Source organism: Bos indicus x Bos taurus, chromosome 17 (assembly GCF_003369695.1).
Source record: "Bos indicus x Bos taurus breed Angus x Brahman F1 hybrid chromosome 17, Bos_hybrid_MaternalHap_v2.0, whole genome shotgun sequence".
NCBI lineage: Eukaryota > Metazoa > Chordata > Mammalia > Artiodactyla > Bovidae > Bos > Bos indicus x Bos taurus.
The window spans coordinates 2286200-2303029 of NC_040092.1; the positions used below are offsets into that span (position 1 = coordinate 2286200).

The 16830-nt window shown below is 52.6% G+C and overlaps 2 gene segments (V, D, J or C); both read right to left on the minus strand.

Moving 5' to 3' along the window:
• Positions 1-7825: 7825 nt before the first annotated feature.
• On the minus strand, positions 7826-8835 carry LOC113907282. The segment is given in 2 exon segments: positions 7826-8659; positions 8790-8835. Coding segments are annotated over 2 exon segments (417 nt in total).
• Positions 8836-14650: 5815 nt separating this feature from the next.
• LOC113875152 lies at positions 14651-15322 on the minus strand. The segment is given in 2 exon segments: positions 14651-15174; positions 15274-15322. Coding segments are annotated over 2 exon segments (570 nt in total).
• Between the last annotated feature and the right edge of the window lie 1508 nt (positions 15323-16830).

Sequence of the window (16830 nt, forward strand, 5' to 3'; positions counted from 1 at the left end):
GGTTGTGTGGGGCTTGGGGATGGGAGGTCACAGCTGGGAACCCTGAGCAGAAAGCACCAGGAAGCACCAGGGGACTCATCTCAGATCTCATAGCTGCAGACCCACAGGAATGGCTTTGGATGGCCCCCTGGTGTCCTGGCCCAGACATACATCCTGTGACCTAGTGATCAGAGCTCTTAGAGTCAACTTTCCCAAAACTGGCTTTGAAGTTACACAGTTCAGGAAGAGTTGTGTTGGAAAAAAAGATCCAGGTGTAATTTACCCTGTAGTGCATGTGTTACACAGTGGATGTGTGACTTTGAGATTTTAAATGAACCAAAATGTGATCATGGAGTAGGAAAAATCTAAGGTCATCACTTAAAATAGATGCCTAAACTTAACTGAAGAAAATGTTGTGGTTCAGTCACTAAGTTGTGTCCGACTCTGGCTCTGTTTTAATTTTGCATTGCCATGGTACTATTTCTAAAACATAATGTTCCTTGTAGATTCTGTTCTTTAAATAAGATCATTTTAAAGCCTTTCTGACAAGCATCTCCACTAAAGGATTTTCATGTCTTAGCAGGACGTTCTCTCTGTGAAACAGGGCAGGCTGAGTTATCAGAGCCATGGGTTGGTCTCAGATCTGAGATGAGACACAGGGCATAACAAGGCAGATCAGCTGTTCTCAGGAATCTCAGACGGGACCATGCACATGGTCAGACAGAGCAGCAGTCACGGCCCCAGGGGCAGAGCCCCAGGACAGGGTCTGCTTTCCCAGCCCAGGGCTCCAGCAGCTTCTCCTGGGCTCACTGTGCATAAAGTCAGTCCCACAGCAGCTGAGCACAGACACTCCTCAGCCAGGAATCATTTCCCAGGTGTCAGGACCAGGCTTTCTCTCCCCTCCTGAATCCTGACTCGATGGGCACACGAGACAGAGTGTGAACGTTCACGGGATAAATCAGCTGCTGGGTGGGCATCACTGGGTCCCCTGGGAAATGAGGGGGAACCAGAGGTGGAACAGGGAGGGGTCGAGCTGGGGTCACACCTGAGAGCCGGAAACCTGAGGCTTCTCGGGAAGCAAGGGTTAGAGAGGTTCAAGGAGGGGGATGAGGAAGTGAGTGTTTCAGGAAGATCTGGAAACTCGTTCATGACTCTCTAAGAGCATGAGCTTGGTCATCACTGTGGAGGTCAACAGTGTATGTTGTAGAAAGAGCGAGGCCCAGAATTGGGAGGAAAGTCACGAATGAGGAGAGCGGGAGGGCAGGCTCTGAGCAAAGAGATGAGGAGGAGCGGGCGCAGGCTGAGGAGAGCTGGAGGGGTTCACCGAGTGGGCTCTAGGGGCTCCTCCCCTCCTCTCTTTCTGGAAAGAGGGTGGGGACTGATGACTACCTGACCCCTTCACCCTCCAATTCTGGGTGTTTAGCCCCGGGTGCAGCTTCAGTCCCAGGAGGAGGCCTGGGGTCGCGGCTCTGAGTCTGTCCCCTGAGAGGAAGCACCTGCTCTCACATCCAACTCAGTCCGCTGAGCCTGGGTGCAGGGCCAGCTCAGGGGACCGTGGGGGTGCTTTGACGGGCTGCCAGTTCTGAGCAGGTGCACAGCGCCCCCTGGTGACGCACCCGGGGAACCTTCTCGGCGGTGAGAGTGGGAGCAAGGTGCCGCTCACTTGGTTCTCAATCCTGTCTGACTCCTTTGAGACCCCGTGGACTCTAGCCCACCAGGCTTGTCTGTCCATGGGATTCTCCAGGCAAGAACACTGGAGAGGGTTGCCGTTTCTTGCTCCAGAGGATCTTCCCACCCCAGGGACAGAACCCACTTCTCTTAAGTCCCTTGCATTGGCAGGCGGGTTCTTCACCTCTAGCGACACCTGGGAAGCCTTATGAGAGGAAGCAGGGGCGCTCTTTTTTCCTGTCAGCAAACACTCTTTCAATAAACAAATGAGTGAATTGAATAGCAATAAGTATTACACGTCTTTGATAGTGTGCAGATACTTCTTTTTTATTTCTCCTATTGTATTTTCAGGTGATTCTGACTACTTTTTCTCCTTTTCCTACATTTATCTCCTTTTCCTTAAGATCCAAGACTGTTTGTACTTGCTCATCAAATAGATTTGATGATTTGTCCCTAAAAACATCTGTCACCTGATTTCATCATCTCAGGCATCTCACCAGTGATGTCTATGCTGTCTCACTTCCCTTCATTATTTAGTTTCCTGGTTCTTGATAGAAGTGACGATTTTTACTGGATCCTGGACTGTGTGGAAATTGCTTGTAGAAACTCTGGGTTCCATTTCCTTTTCCTTTAACAGAAAATGCTTCTGTGGTGGAAGCTCAGGGATGTGCATTCACTGCCCAGTGACCCAGCAAGGGCGCACTGACTCCCCTGCTCCGTGCTGCCGACTCCGACCTGGGAGCTGGGGGGAATTGCTGTGAGCAGCTCCTTCATCCAGGGGCGTGTGACCACCCCTTGTGTGCCGCTGGCCTAGGGAGGGGAGCCAAGCTGAGTGGTCAGCTGTGCTGCAGTCAGGGGACACTCATTTCTGCTGGGTTCCGTGGTCTCAGGGACTCCAGGAAGGGAGGGGCAAACACCTTGCCCTGGGAGCCCCATGGCTGTGGGGGAAGCAGGTTTTTGTCTCCTTCTCTCTGGCCTGAAGCACTGTGCAAACTTTCAAGCCATCAGCCCATGAGAAACAGTAATAATCAGTATCGTTCAGCATGAACTGAGGTGGTCAGAGAGGCTGAGTTGCCAGGCTTGGAGCCAGAGAATCAATGTGGGACCCCTGAGGGTCGTTTGCTATTTTCATATGTCAGGAGTCTAGGGGCCTTTCCTGGGAGCTGTTGGTACCAGCTGACATAAAGACCCCCAGTGTTGCTGCTCCTTCCAGTGAAGGAGAGGGGAACCCTCTGACCCAAAGTCCCGAACATGGAGGGCGGCTGAGTCAGCATAGCCTGGGCCCAGGATCCTGGAAGGGGGAGAGACAGACATGGTGACTCTGGGGTCCTGACAGGAGAGCAGGGAGCAGGGCCTGTGAGTCTTCCCAGGGCCCTTCACCTGTCCCCACATCCAGTCACCTGTGAAGAGAGCGACCAGGGTGAGGAGCAGAGGGGACCAGGCCATGGTGGACACAGTCAGGGTGTCCTGCCTTCTGTAGCCTCACAGCTGAGCAGAGTGTCCCCACACCGCTCCTTCCCCTCTTCATACCCTGAGAGGGGGAGGGTCCTCTCATGCAAAGGATCCCGTGCATCACACTGACCCTCCCAGGCTCTGGGCCAGGTCTCTATGCCTGACGGTGGCCAGAGAGTTGTCAGGGGTAGGGCTCTGTGAGTCTCAGGAGTGGGAGTCACAGCTGGGAGCCCTGAGCAGAGGCCACCAGGCCTTGTCAAGGAGCTCTGTCGGGGGGCCCAGCTCTGCTTCCCACCACCCAGCTTCAGAAATGAACCCCGAGCGCCCCCCACCCCTTGTCCAGGCCCAGACACACATCCTGTGACCTGGAGAGCAGAGCCCTCAAGGACAGATCCTGCCTCCTGCTCTGTGCACTGTCCCCTCTTTAGCACCAGGCCAGGTGCCCCTTCTGTGTCCCCCTGAGCTCAGGGCCATCATGGGCTCCCCTCAAATCCTCAGGATGAATCTGTCCAGGGCTTCCATGACTGCTTAGGGGTCAGGACCGAGGGGCATCTGAGACACAAATTCCTCTCAGATCAGGATCAGGTCAGGGCAGTGCCAGCCCCGGAGCGGGAAGGTGGGTCTCCTTCTGTGCAGGACAGCAGGGTCCCTCCTCTGTGGGCCTCCTTCCTGGTGGGCAGAGCCCTCCTTCTTCTGTGCGTCCCCTCAGCCCTGAGGAAGAGGGGGCAGTTCTCTGAGGAGGGGGTGAAGGTGTGGAGAGAGGCCTGAGGTGGGACTCAGCATTCCTAAATGCCTGCATCTTTACTGTGTGTTTGAACAAAAGAGCCTCTTGATGAAAGCAAAAGAGGAGAGTGAAAAAGTTGGATTAAAACCCAACATTTAGAAAACTAAGGTCATGGCATCTGGTCCCATCACTTCATGGCAAATAGATGGGGAAACAGTGGAAACTGACAGACTTCACGTTTGGGCTCCAAATCACTGCAGATGGGGACTGCAGCCATGAAATTAAAAGACGCTTGCTCCTTGGAAGAAAAGCTATGACCAACCTAGACAGCATATTAAAAAGCAGATACATGACTTTGCCAACAAAGGTCTGTCTAGTCAAAGCTATGGTTTTTCCAGTAGTCATGGAAAAGTTGAGAGTTGGACTATAAAGACAGCTGAGCACCAAAGAAACGATGGTTTTGGACTCTGGTGTTGGAGGAGACTTTTGAGAGTTCCTTGGACTGCAAGGAGATCCAACCAGTCCATCCTAAAGGAAATCAGTCCTGAATATTCATTGGACAGACTGAAGCTGAAGCTCCAATACTTTGGCCACCTGATGCAAAGAACTGACTCATTTGAAAAGACCCTGATGCTGGGAAAGATTGAGGAAAGGAGGAAAAGCAGATGACAGAGGATGAGATGGTTGGATGGCATCTCCAACTCAATGGACATGAGTTTGAGTAAACTCCAGGAGTTGGTGATGGACAGGGAAGCCTGGCGTGCTGCAGTCCATGGGGTCGCAAAGAGTCGGACATGACTGAGCTACTGAACTGAACAGAACTTACTGTGTGTGAAGGCTTCCACACGCTGGACCCTGTCCCATGGCCTGTCTTATGAAGTGGCCCCTCCTGGGCGTCTCTCCTGCAGGCCCAGGGCACCGGCTGCAGGGAGCAGGCCTGGTGATGCTCCTGGCAGTTTTTATTGAGACTCTGAAGGGCTTTGAGCAGCATGTGTCCCCAGGGATCCTGATACATAATAGCTGTTAGGACCAACCATCCCAAATAGCAGGTTAGAGAAGGAAGAGGTCGAAGTGATTGGTTGGAAAAGAACGGTTGACTGTAGCTTGCCCTGCACTGGTGAGGTGTTACACTCTGGGTGTGTGAGATTTTAAACGAACCAAATGTGGTAATGGATTAGTGAAAATCTACAGTCATTCCTTAAAATCTGTGCATGAATTAAAATGACGGAAAATCGACGTTCTCTCTTAATATTTCACTTACAAGGGTACAGTTCTGGAAAACGAATTGTCATCGTAAGTTCTTTTTTTATTAAAAAGTTCTTTTTAAATGACTTCATGGGTATCCTAGGAAAGTTTAAATATTATCCAGTAAAAATATTTTTACAAAGATATTTGCATTCCTAACTTGTTTGGACTTTGACTGAGGCAGGGCTAGAACCAGCTCTTTCTGCCACATATTGCCTCTCCACTGGGGAGTGCTTATCTCTGAGCAGCCTGTGAAAACAGGGCAGGCTGAGGTATGGGAGCCATAGGTCAGCTCAGAGCTGACTTGAGGGAACGTGCATGACAGGGCAGGTCTGCTGACCTCGGACACTCAGAAGTGACCATAGGAAGATAGGCTGAGTTAAAGGAGGTCCAGGTAAGGTAGCAGTGACCGCCCTGGCCGGGAGGGGATGAGCTGGGGTCACACCTGAAGTCTGGAGACCTGAGGCTTCTCTGGTAGGAGGGCTAGAGAGGTTGCAAGGGAGGACAAGGAAGTGAGCGTCTGGTCAAGGAAGCCTGGAAACTGACCCATGACCGGATAGAGTGACGTTGCTCTGGAGGAGGAGGTCGCTGGTGAAGGGTTGTAGAGAGGAGCCCAGATTGGGGAGGAAAGTCATGGATCAGAGGGGTGCTCTTAGGAAAGAGCAAGAGAGGAGTAGCAGAGGCTGCGGGGAGAGGGAGGGGTGCAAGGGGTGTGCTTGGGGGCCGCTCCCCTCCTCTGCTCCTGGGGAAGAGGGTGGGGCCTGATGATGCCCTGAGCCCATTATACTCCAGGTGTGACTCCTGGGCCCCGTGTGCAGCTTCAATCCCAGCAGGGGGCCAGGGGGTCGGGGCTCTGGGTTTGTCGCCTGAGAGGAAGCACCTGCTGTCACGTCCAGCTCAGTCCAGTGAGCCCTGGTGCAGGGTCAGGGGACCACTGGGTGTGTTCGGGTTCTGCCAGTTCTGAGCAGGTCCACAGCACCCCCTGGTGATGCGCTCGTGGAATGGTCACGGTGAGGAAAGTGAGGAAGGAAGGGCTGCCCTATATTCTTCCATTGGAAGGACTGATGCGGAAGCTGAAACTTCAGTACTTTGGCCACCTCATGCGAAGAGTTGACTCATTGGAAAAGACCCTGATGCTGGGAGGGATTGGGGGCAGGAGGAGAAGGGGACGACAGAGGATGAGATGGCTGGATGGCATCACTGACTCGATGGACATGAGTCTGAGTGAACTCCGGGAGTTGGTGATGGACAGGGAGGCCTGGCGTACTGCGATTCATGGGGTTGCAAAGATTCAGACACGAATGAGCGACTGAACTGAACACTACGAAGTCTGAACTGAACGGAGTGAGGTTGCTCAGTCGTGTCCGACTCTTTGCGACCCCTTGGACTGTAGCCCACCAGGCTCCTCCCTCCATGGAATTTTCCAGGCAAGAGTACTGGAGTGGGTTGCCATTTCCTTCTCCAGGGGATCTTCCCGACCCAGGGATCTAACGTGGGTCTCCCTCATTCCAGACAGACTCTTTAACCGCTGAGCCACCAGGGAAGCCTGAACTGAACTCAACGTGGTAAGAAAAACTTTATTCAAAGTAAGAGTACTACAGTGGGGTCTTATAATCGGGGAGAGAGATTGAGCTTAAGTCTGACTCCAGCAGGGACACAGCTGGGATTTACAGCTAAGAACAGAGTGGGTCCACGGGGTTGCAAAGAGGGGCTGGGAGACTGAAAAGCAATGAACAGCAACAGGGTGGGTGTCGGTGGGTGGAAACTTACTCAGAGAACCATAAGGGTGAGGGTGGGTTCTGGCTCAACTGAGAGGATCCTTGCCGAGGCTAGGCAAGGCTGATAAGATACTGAGGTGAGTGGTAAGGAATTTGAGCTGATACTGAGGGTGGTCAATCAAGGGTGGGGTATTTTTTCTAAACTGACTTAGCAGATTCTGGCTAAAATTGGACCAAATGGACAGCCGCCCCTGGATGAAGACATCGCCCAAAGTTGGCAGTGCATTAATGAACTACTGCTGCATAACAAATTACTCCAAACTAACAGCTTAAAATCTCAAAATTTTTGAGATCTTTATGTCACACGAGTATATGTTCCTCGGTTCTTTGTCTCGTCACAACAAAGATTTGGAGCAATGGACATTAAAGCCCTCGGCGTGTCACAGCTCTCGGGTCTTAGACAAACCGTGTTGTAGCTCTTAGGAAAATCAGTGTTACAGCTGTATTTTATTTAGAAGATAGCAGGAGAATCCATCCTTTTTTTCGTTTTTTTTTTTTTTTTGTGACTCAACTGAACTGATTTTATTTTTTATTTATTTATTTTTTATTCTTTATTTTATTTTTTAACTTTAATATTGTATTGGTGAGAATCCATCCTTAAAGCGTGAGGGCATGCCAACCCAAAGACTCGAAGAGAAGAGAGTGGAGGAGCACACGGGGGATGGAGAGAGAGAAAGAGTGGATGCACACGGGAGAGAAAGAGAGAGAGAAAGTGCTTTGGCTCCTCCTTTTATATGTTTTTCCCTCCACCTGGTCCTGCCCTATGCAAATTGGGCTTAGCCAGGAGTGCTGTTTCTTCTACCTGAAGTCTTCACTCTGGTCCTCAGACCTTCTTTGTCCTATTTTCGCCGGCTTTCCCCTTCCTTGTCTTTTAGCCACCGCCATTTTGGACTCCTTTTCCCTATTCTACCTACCTAACAGTATTAATAGACAGTATGTTAACAGACCCAAGACCAGGATTGATAAGAACTAATAACTTTCAAAATTTGCTTTATTGTTAGTATTTGTGATTATTGTCTGTATGTTTAGGACCCCAATGAACTTGACCCAGAGTTGCCTACCTGAACCCCATCTGACCAATCCAAGGTTACCAGACATAGACCCTTCTCTCAGACAGGACATCCCTGGGGCTTACAGAATGCTTCCCAGCACCAAAATCAAAGGTCAGCCTCGTGTCCAGTGATGTGAATGATTCTTCACACTGTGGTTAAATGTACGTCAATGATTCCCAGGTACAGAGGGTGTGAGCCTGGGGAGCAGTCTCTCACCTCGTGATTCTTAGGGGATCCATGGAGCTGACATAGTGGACGTGAGACCAGCATGGAAGCGGCCCTCAGACAGATCCCAGAACAGGATGTGCTGAGACCCCAGCTCCAGACCCTCCAATGTGGGGAGGAAGAAATAACAGAGAACACAGTCCTCCCACTGCTGTTGGACACCCGTCACCACAAAGAGCCGTCAGCCAGCGGGAGGTTTTTGTCGCCCTTCCCCACAGCCCTGGGCACCGCGGGAGCACTGAGGCTGCGGGCCCACAGGGAACAGTAATAGTCAGCCTCGTCCGCAGCCTGGAGCCCAGAGATGCTCAGTGAGGTGGTGGAGCCAGAACAGGAGCCCGAGAGCTGGGCTGGGAGGCCTGAGGGCCGAGAACTTCCCAGCACCACGGTTCTGGGGGCAGCACCTGGGCGGTGTTGGGACCAGCCCGCGCCATAGAATCCAACGTTGTTGCTGCTCCCAGTGCAGGTGAGGGTGACCGACTGACCCAGAGACCGTGACACGGAGGCCTCCTGGGTCAGCCCGGATTGTGCCCAGGACCCTGCAGAAAGGAAAGAAAGACACGGGGACGGTGGGGCTGGGTCCCGCAGCACTGCCTGGACTCCAGGGGTAAAGAACAGAGCCCTGGGTCCCACTGGGGCCATGCCCCCAAGCCCCGAGGATCCAGTGACCTGTGCGGTGGGTGAGGAGGCTGAGGAGGACAGGGGTCCAGGCCATGGTGGGGGTATTCCCTGAGTCCCTCCTTCCAGTCTCTCAGCAGACACAGCCCCTCTGGGCTCCTTTATCCCTCCCACAGCCTGGGGAGGCAAGATGGCCATGCAAATCGGTCCCTCCCATAACTGCTCCCCCTGCCTTGTCCTCTGAGTCTGCCCACCTGCGGGGTGTGGGGCCTGTTGTGGGTGCGGCTGGCTTGGCCTGGGCAGGAACTCCTCAGGGACCCCAGGGAGCCTGGGGCACAGGGCACCTGCCTGGGGGCCAGAGGGTGCGTCTCCAGCTGGGACCACAGCCTCAGCCCCTCCAGAGCGGCCCTCTAGCGCCCTCTGCTGTCCCAGGAGGGGCTGCTCCACTGGGAGGGGAGCTGCCAGGACCCCAGAGGGGGCCAGGCTCCTCCCACCTGGGCTGAAGGCCCCGCCCCCAAGAACCTGGATCAGGCCTCAGCCTCCAGGCTCAGCCTTGGTGCTTAGCACCCCTGTAAGGGTAAGGAGTGGAGAAGGCAATGGCACCCCTCTCCAGCACTCTTGCCTGGAGAATCCCAGGGACAGGGGAGCCTGGTGGGCTGCCATCTATGGGGTCGCACAGAGTCGGACACGACTGAAGCGACTTAGTAGCAGCAGCAGCAGCAAGGGTAAGGAGAAGAGGGGACCACCGAGGAGGACTAGGAGCGAGGGAACATCACTCAGGGCAGAAGTGAAGGGACGTCCCCGCCCTCTGGGGTATGCAGTGAGCTAACTCAGGAAGCTCCAGGATGGCATGAACGCTGAGTTCCTGGGTTCAGATTCTCAGGAGCAGAAAGTCAGTTCAGTTCAGTTCAGTTGCTCAGTCGTGTCCGACTCTTTGTGACCCCATGAATCGCAGCATGCCAGACTTCCCTGTCCATCACCAACTCCCGGAGTTCACTCAAACTCACATCCATCGAGTCGGCGATGCCATCCAGCCATCTCATCCTCTGTCGTCCCCTTCTCCTCCTGCCCCCAATCCCTCCCAGCATCAGGGTCTTTTCCAATGAGTCAGCTCTTTGCATGAAGAGGCCAAAGTACTGGAATTTCAGCTTTAGCATCATTCCTTCCAAAGAACACCCAGGACTGATTTCCTTTAGAATGGACTGGTTGGATCTCCTTGCAGCCCAAGGGACTCTCAAGAGTCTTCTTCAACACCACAGTGCAAAAGCATCAATTCTTCGGTGCTCAGCTTTCTTCCGGAGAATGCAATGGCACCCCACTCCAGTACTCTTGCCTGGAAAATCCCATGGACGCAGGAGCCTGGTAGGCTGCAGTCCAAAGGATCGCTAAGAATCGGACACGACTAGCGACTTCACTTTCACTCTTCACTTTCATGCATTGGAGAGGGCAATGGCAACCCACTCCAGTGTTCTTGCCTTGAGAATCCCAGGGACAGGGGAGCCTGATGGGCTGCTGTGTATGGGGTCGCACAGAGTCAGACACGACTGAAGCGACTTAGCAGCAGCAGTAGCAGCAGCTTTCTTCACAGTCTAACTCTCACATCCATACATGACCACTGGAAAAACCATAGCCTTAACTAGACGGACCTTTGTTGGCAAAGTAATGTCTCTGTTTTTGAATATGCTATCTAGGTTGGTCATAACTTTCCTTCCAAGGAGTAAGCGTCTTTTAATTTTATGGCTGCAATCACCATCTGCAGTGATTTGGGAGCCCCCCAAAATAAAGTCTGACACTGTTTCCCCAACTATTTCCCATGAAGTGATGGGATCAGATGCCATGATCTTCCTTTTGTGAATGTTGAGCTTAAAGCTAACTTTTTCACTTTCCTCTTTCACTTTCATCAAGAGGCTTTTGAGTTCCTCTTCACTTTCTGCCATAAGGGTGGTGTCATCTGCATATCTGAGATTATTGATATTTCTCCCAGCAATCTTGATTCCAGCTTGTGCTTCTTCCAGTCCAGCGTTTCTCATGATGTACTCTGCATAGAAGTTAAATAAGCAGGGTGACATACACAGCCTTGATGCACTCCTTTTCCTGTTTGGAACCAGTCTGTTGTTCCATGTCTAGTTCTAACTGCTGCTTCCTGACCTGTATGTAGGTTTCTATATATAGGTTTCTATATAGCCCTCATCCAAGGTAAGAGAAACCCAAGTAAGATGGTAGGTGTTGCGAGAGGGCATCAGAGGGCACACACACTGAAACCATACTCACAGAAAACTAGTCAGTCTAATCCCATGGACCACAGCCTGGTCTAACTCAATGAAACTAAGCCATGCCTTGTGGGGCCACCCAAGATGGGCGGGTCATGGTGGAGAGGTCTGACAGAAAGTGGTCCATTGGAGAAGGGAATGGCCAACCACTTCAGTATTCGTGCCTTGAGAACCCCAGGAACAGTATGAAAAGGCAAAATGATAGGATACTGAAAGAGGAACTCCCCAGGTCGGTAGGTGCCCAATATGCTACTGGAGATCAGTGGAGAAATAACTCCAGAAAGAATGAAGGGATGGAGCCAAAGCAAAAACAATACCCAGTTGTGGATGAGACTGGTGACAGACGCAAGGTCCGATGCTGTAAAGAGCAATATTGCATAGGAGCCTGGAATGTTAGGTCCAAGAATCAAGGCAAATTGGAAATGGTCAAACAGGGGATGGCAAGGCTGAATGTCGACATTCTAGGAATCAGAGAGCTAAAATGGACTGGAATGAGCGAATGTAACTCAGATCACCATTATATCTACTACTGTGGGCAGGAATCCCTCAGAAGAAATGGAATAGCCATCATGGTCAACAAGAGTCCTAACTGCAGTGCTTGGATGCAATCTCAAAAACGACAGAATGATCTCTGTTCGTTTCCAAGGCAAACCATTCAATATCACAGTAATCCAAGTCTATGCCCAAACCGGTAACACTGAAGAAGCTGAAGTTGAACGGTTCTATGAAGACCTACAAGACCTTTTCGAACTAACACCCAAAAAAGAAGCGGTGGCTGCGTGGGCACAGGAGGCCCAAAAGGGGCCACTCAACGTTCAGGAGCAGAAAACCAGGCCCCATTAAAAGGATGTTCGTGGTCACTGGGCAGAGATGAAGACTCAGGCTGAGAGGCTCTGAGGGCGGGTCCTGGGGCCTCGCGGCCCGCCTCCCACCCGATCTTTGTCACCACTTCTGCGGCAGCATTTCCTGGGGGAGCAGGAGAAGGAACCGCTCAATTGAGCCCAGGTCTTTCGCCCTCACCGAGGTTGAAGCCCGCCCAAGGCTCCCTCGGGGTGGACCCGTGCCCCCCACCCTCCCGCCTCTCCCCAGCCTCCTCCACAGCCGGCTGCTCACCGTGTCCGGCTCCTGGTTGCCTTCCACAGCAGCTGCAGACTCCGCGACTGGGTGTCTGTAACTCATGAGTCTGATGCCAGAATATAAAGTGTGACCTCACACACACGGCAGAGGGGCCTTTACAAAACTCTCCGTGTCCTGGGTTACACTGCTTTACTTTCCGCATCCTGGTACTTCCTGGTGAAAATGAGGACGTGGGTGTCAGAGAAGGATGAAACCTCAAGCCAGTGTTGTCAACACGGCTGGGACACCCCTGAGGAACTGGTGTCGTCTCTCGGGTCGCCGTGTCCAGTTCAGGGAAATGGAGGAAATGATCATTCAGACGAGGCTGACAGTGAGGGTGGGTGGGGGAGGGTGCGTCCACAGCGAGTGCCCAGCGATGCCCACAGCAACCCACAGGGAGGCCTGCTCAGCTGCCGGAGGATCAGGGAACAGGAATTTACACCAAATCCAAAGGATATATTCAGGAGTCAACTGTGGGCCAGTCCTTTCTGAGCCTCTGAGGCACTAGGGAAACCCAGAGGAAGCCTTGCCTGCGGGCCCCAGATTGTTCCTTCTCCCCAAAGTCAAAGTGTGATCCTGACACTCCTCCAGCCCTTCCTGCTCCACACCCACCTCCATCACACACACACACACACACTCCGCTATCACACACACACATTCACACACACACTTCCATCACACACACACACCCCTCCATTACACACACACACACACGCACACACACACACCCCGCTATCACACACACACACACACACACACACATCCCCCGCTATCACACACACACCTCCATCACACATACACACACACCTCCATCACACACACATACACACCCTGCTATCACACACACACACACACCCCGCTATCACACACACACATGCACACACACACACCTCCATCACACACACACACCCCGCTATCACACACACACACCCCGCTATCACACACACCACTATCTCACACACACACACACACACCTCAATCTCTCTCACACACACACCCCTCCATCTCACACACACAGACACACACACACACCCCTCCATCACACACACTCAGGACCAGGCGCCAGGGCACTAAGGACAGACGCTGGGGGACGTGATGACACCTCCCTCTTTCTTACACAGACGGGATCTCACAAAAAGCTCTTCTCCCCGGAGAGGTGCCCTGGAGACGGTGGGTCCTGGGGAAGTGACATCACGGGCTGGTCCATCGCCACACTCTGCACCTCCCTCATTCATTGGGGTGCCCTCAAAGTTCCCCCACTGTGTCCAGGGCCTGCCTCCCCTTCCTCACAGGGGCCACTGTGCCCACAGCCTCCCCTTAACCCACCCTGGCTGAGCTGATCTCAGAGTCAGGATCCTCACGGCTGGAGTGCTGGCCACTCAGCCCTTCCTGCTGCTGTTCTGAGCCCAGATCTGCACTCAGGGCTCCAGCCTCCCCATCCCCGGTCTCCTCCTCCAGGGCGAGGACACAAGTCCTTCCAACCCCCAAGTGGGACCAAACCCACGTAGAGCAGCTCAGAGCAGGCCCGGGGATGGGGGCTCTTTCAAGAGCCAAGGTTTCAGTCCTATTGTGGTGTTGTGGTTGCTGGTTACCCAAATCACAGACACAAACTGTTTCAAGTCCCCTCTTTGATGGGTGAGTTTAGTGAATCGGGGTGAGGCAGAGAGACTCAGAGTTTGCCGCCCAGGAGGGACCAGGAGGAAGCATCTCCCGGAATCCACAGTGACCTGTGAGCAGGGACCCAGGCCAGGCCAGAGAGGACACCCTGCTGAGTGCCCATCACACACAGAGACCCATTCAGCCAGACCTAGGAGTTGGTGGGGGTGGGGCTCACACAGCAGGCGCTGCCCACAGTGCAGACCCTGGGGAGACCCACAGCGCCCCTTATAATCCCCACAGCCTCCATCTCTTGGTGGAAGTGGTGCTTGCCCGGGGCTGATGCCGGCTCACTGTCAGCCCAGGAACATACACAGCCATGCCCTCTGCTATGAGCACAGGCAGTGATAGACACTGAGTGTCCAGCTTCTCAGGGAGCAACACTTTCCAAAATTAAATATACATACATACGTACATACATACATGTATACGTACATTTATAAATCTACCAATATGATCATCAATAAAATTCATAGACATTTAATATGGCATTTTAAAATATTAAAACTATGTCAGATTGATTGATTGAAGACCAACATTAAAAAGCCTGGAAGTCTGGGAAAAGACTTTCAGAGAGCAGGAGCTGTCTGGGTCAGTATCAGACTTGCAGGCTTTCAAAGCTTCTTTTCCATGATTAGCTTCAGTGCGATGACTGGGAGCACATGGTGTATAATCAGATCAGCACGTGTTCTGTGGATCAAACTATTGCACACATGTAAAGAAATGTTTAGGGATTACTTTATTCTGCATCATCAAGTTAATGAAATTGAGTATGTCTCTTAAAACTCTTAGAACAAGAAGGGTCGTGCTGACTGTGCTGGGGTCTCTGAGTCTCAATGTTGTTGATAAAATGGGCACCTGAGCCCCCCATTATGGGCTGAGGGGTCCTCTTGGAGACCTGGACACACCCAGGGAGAGACTGCAAGAGGCAAGGGGCCGTGAACAATGGGACAGGAGATGGATCTGCAGCCTCCTTCCCCACAGGGGTGCTGACCACTTCCGCCCTCTCCTGCCTCTGAAGGCTGACCCTCCGAGCACATGGGCAGGGTTCAGTAGCACTTCCCCATGGGCTCCCATCACTGTGCAGCCATAACTATCACTGCCCTGGTACAGCAAGCAGTGATAGTCAGCCTCGTCCTCGGGCTGGGCCCCCGTGATGGTGAGGGTGACTTTGTTCCCAGAGATGGAGGCAGAGAAGCGATCAGGGACTCCAGTGCGGGGGGTGTTTGTGTTGTAGATAACATTTCTGGGAGCCTGGCCTGGGGTCTCCCGGTACCAGCTGGGTTCGTTGTAAGTAGTGACTGACCCAGAGCTCAGTCCACAGGTGAGGGTGACCGTCCCTCCTGGAGACACCGACAGTGACGGTTCCTGGATCACAGTCTGAGCTTCTACCCCTAAGAGAGACAGAAGAGAGAAAGCGGTTGTTACGGAGATGAAGTGCTCTGAGACTCTGCTTGGAGGTGCCCCAAGGCTGCAGAGTCCCGGCCCCTGACCTGAGCCATAAGCAAGCAGCCCGAGCAGAAGCAGCATCCAGGCCATGGTGGGGACCCTCCCAGGACATGGCTTCCTGAGCCTCCTGGGCTGGAGGTGGGGTCCTGGGCCTTTTCATACCTCCACCCCGTCAGGAGGAGGAGGTGCCTCTTGCAAATCACTTCCTCCTCTCCCTGCCCAGGTCACCTGAGGTCCCTGGGGTGGGGGGACTTGAAGGAGGCAGATGCTGGACCTCACACAGAGCAGAGACAGCACGGGGAGGAGCCCCTGAGAGATGGGGCGACGTCTTTCAGCAAAAGTGCCCCCGTGACCTGGTGACCTCGGCCCTCTATCTCCTCCCCAGAGTGTCTGAGGCTGAAGGAGGAGTTTGCAAGTCTGTCTCTCTTGCCGCAATAATCCAGCCTTTCCCACACCTGAGCCCGTCTTTAGAATACTCTCTGTCTTCTCAGGAAACCCTGTGTCCCGTCTGTGCGGTGCTGTCCGTCCTCCTCCTCCAGCCCTGAGCCGAGCAGGAAATCCCGGAGCCTGTGTCTGCTGTGAAGGGTGAGCGGTCACCCTGGAACACAGTCTTGTAAAGTGTCTCTAGTCCCGGCGGTGGGGGGATCAGGGCAGGGGTGGTGACATGCAGAGCCACACGGCCAGGCTTGCGGTGACAGCCTCCTGTGCTGTAAAAAGATATGACAGTGTGGACCAGCTTCAGGAGAACTGTAGATTTTAGGGGCAAAAACGTCACCATCTCGTCATGCAATGATGACAGCTGGCAAGTTCAGTTCCAACAAAGTTGGAATACATGTCTCATCATCAGAAATAGAAAAACCCTGCGTGTGAAGAGGTAGGTGTGGTGAGCATCGTGGACCTTGTAAAACTCCCTCCCGGGTGGTTCTGGGTGGAGCCGATGGACCCGGGACGGAGGAGGGGTGTGGGGGCAACGAGGAGGAGAAGGAGCTCAGACACCTCAAGTTAACGTGTGTGGAAGAGATGGGAAAGTCTTGTTCACCTCTTGTTTCTTTGACATAAAAATGTAAATGCTCTTCTTATTTTGTATTCATGTCAAATTTGCTGATAAAGTAGCTGTTTAATAAAATCCACATGATTTTTGTCAGAGGAGTTTGAGAACCTCAACTCATAGAGGTGAAAAATATGTGTTCCTACTGAATTCTTTTCTTATTATAGGAACATATTGATGACAGGTGGCGGAGCTTGTAATTCCATATATTTCATGTCACAAGTGTTAATATAAGTATTAATATAACGGGAAGGAACGAGTAAGGGAGCCACAAAAACTGACACAATATCAGTTTCCATGGTTCAATTCAAAATGTTGAAATTGCCAAATAACACAACAGGGAACGTTTTTAAATGACACAGATGGTGACAGAGGGTCCTTGCCTGCATCCTTCTTCTACTGGGAACACCCGGGCGTTCTGTGGGCAATGGGGCAGCCTCTGCAGGGGTCTCTCATCCCCTGTCCAGGTATCCCTGGAGGTCGAGTTTCCTGAAGGAAGTTCATTTTTGTTGCATGACTGTCCCTCTGTCCTTGGTTGGATGTCGGGTCTGGG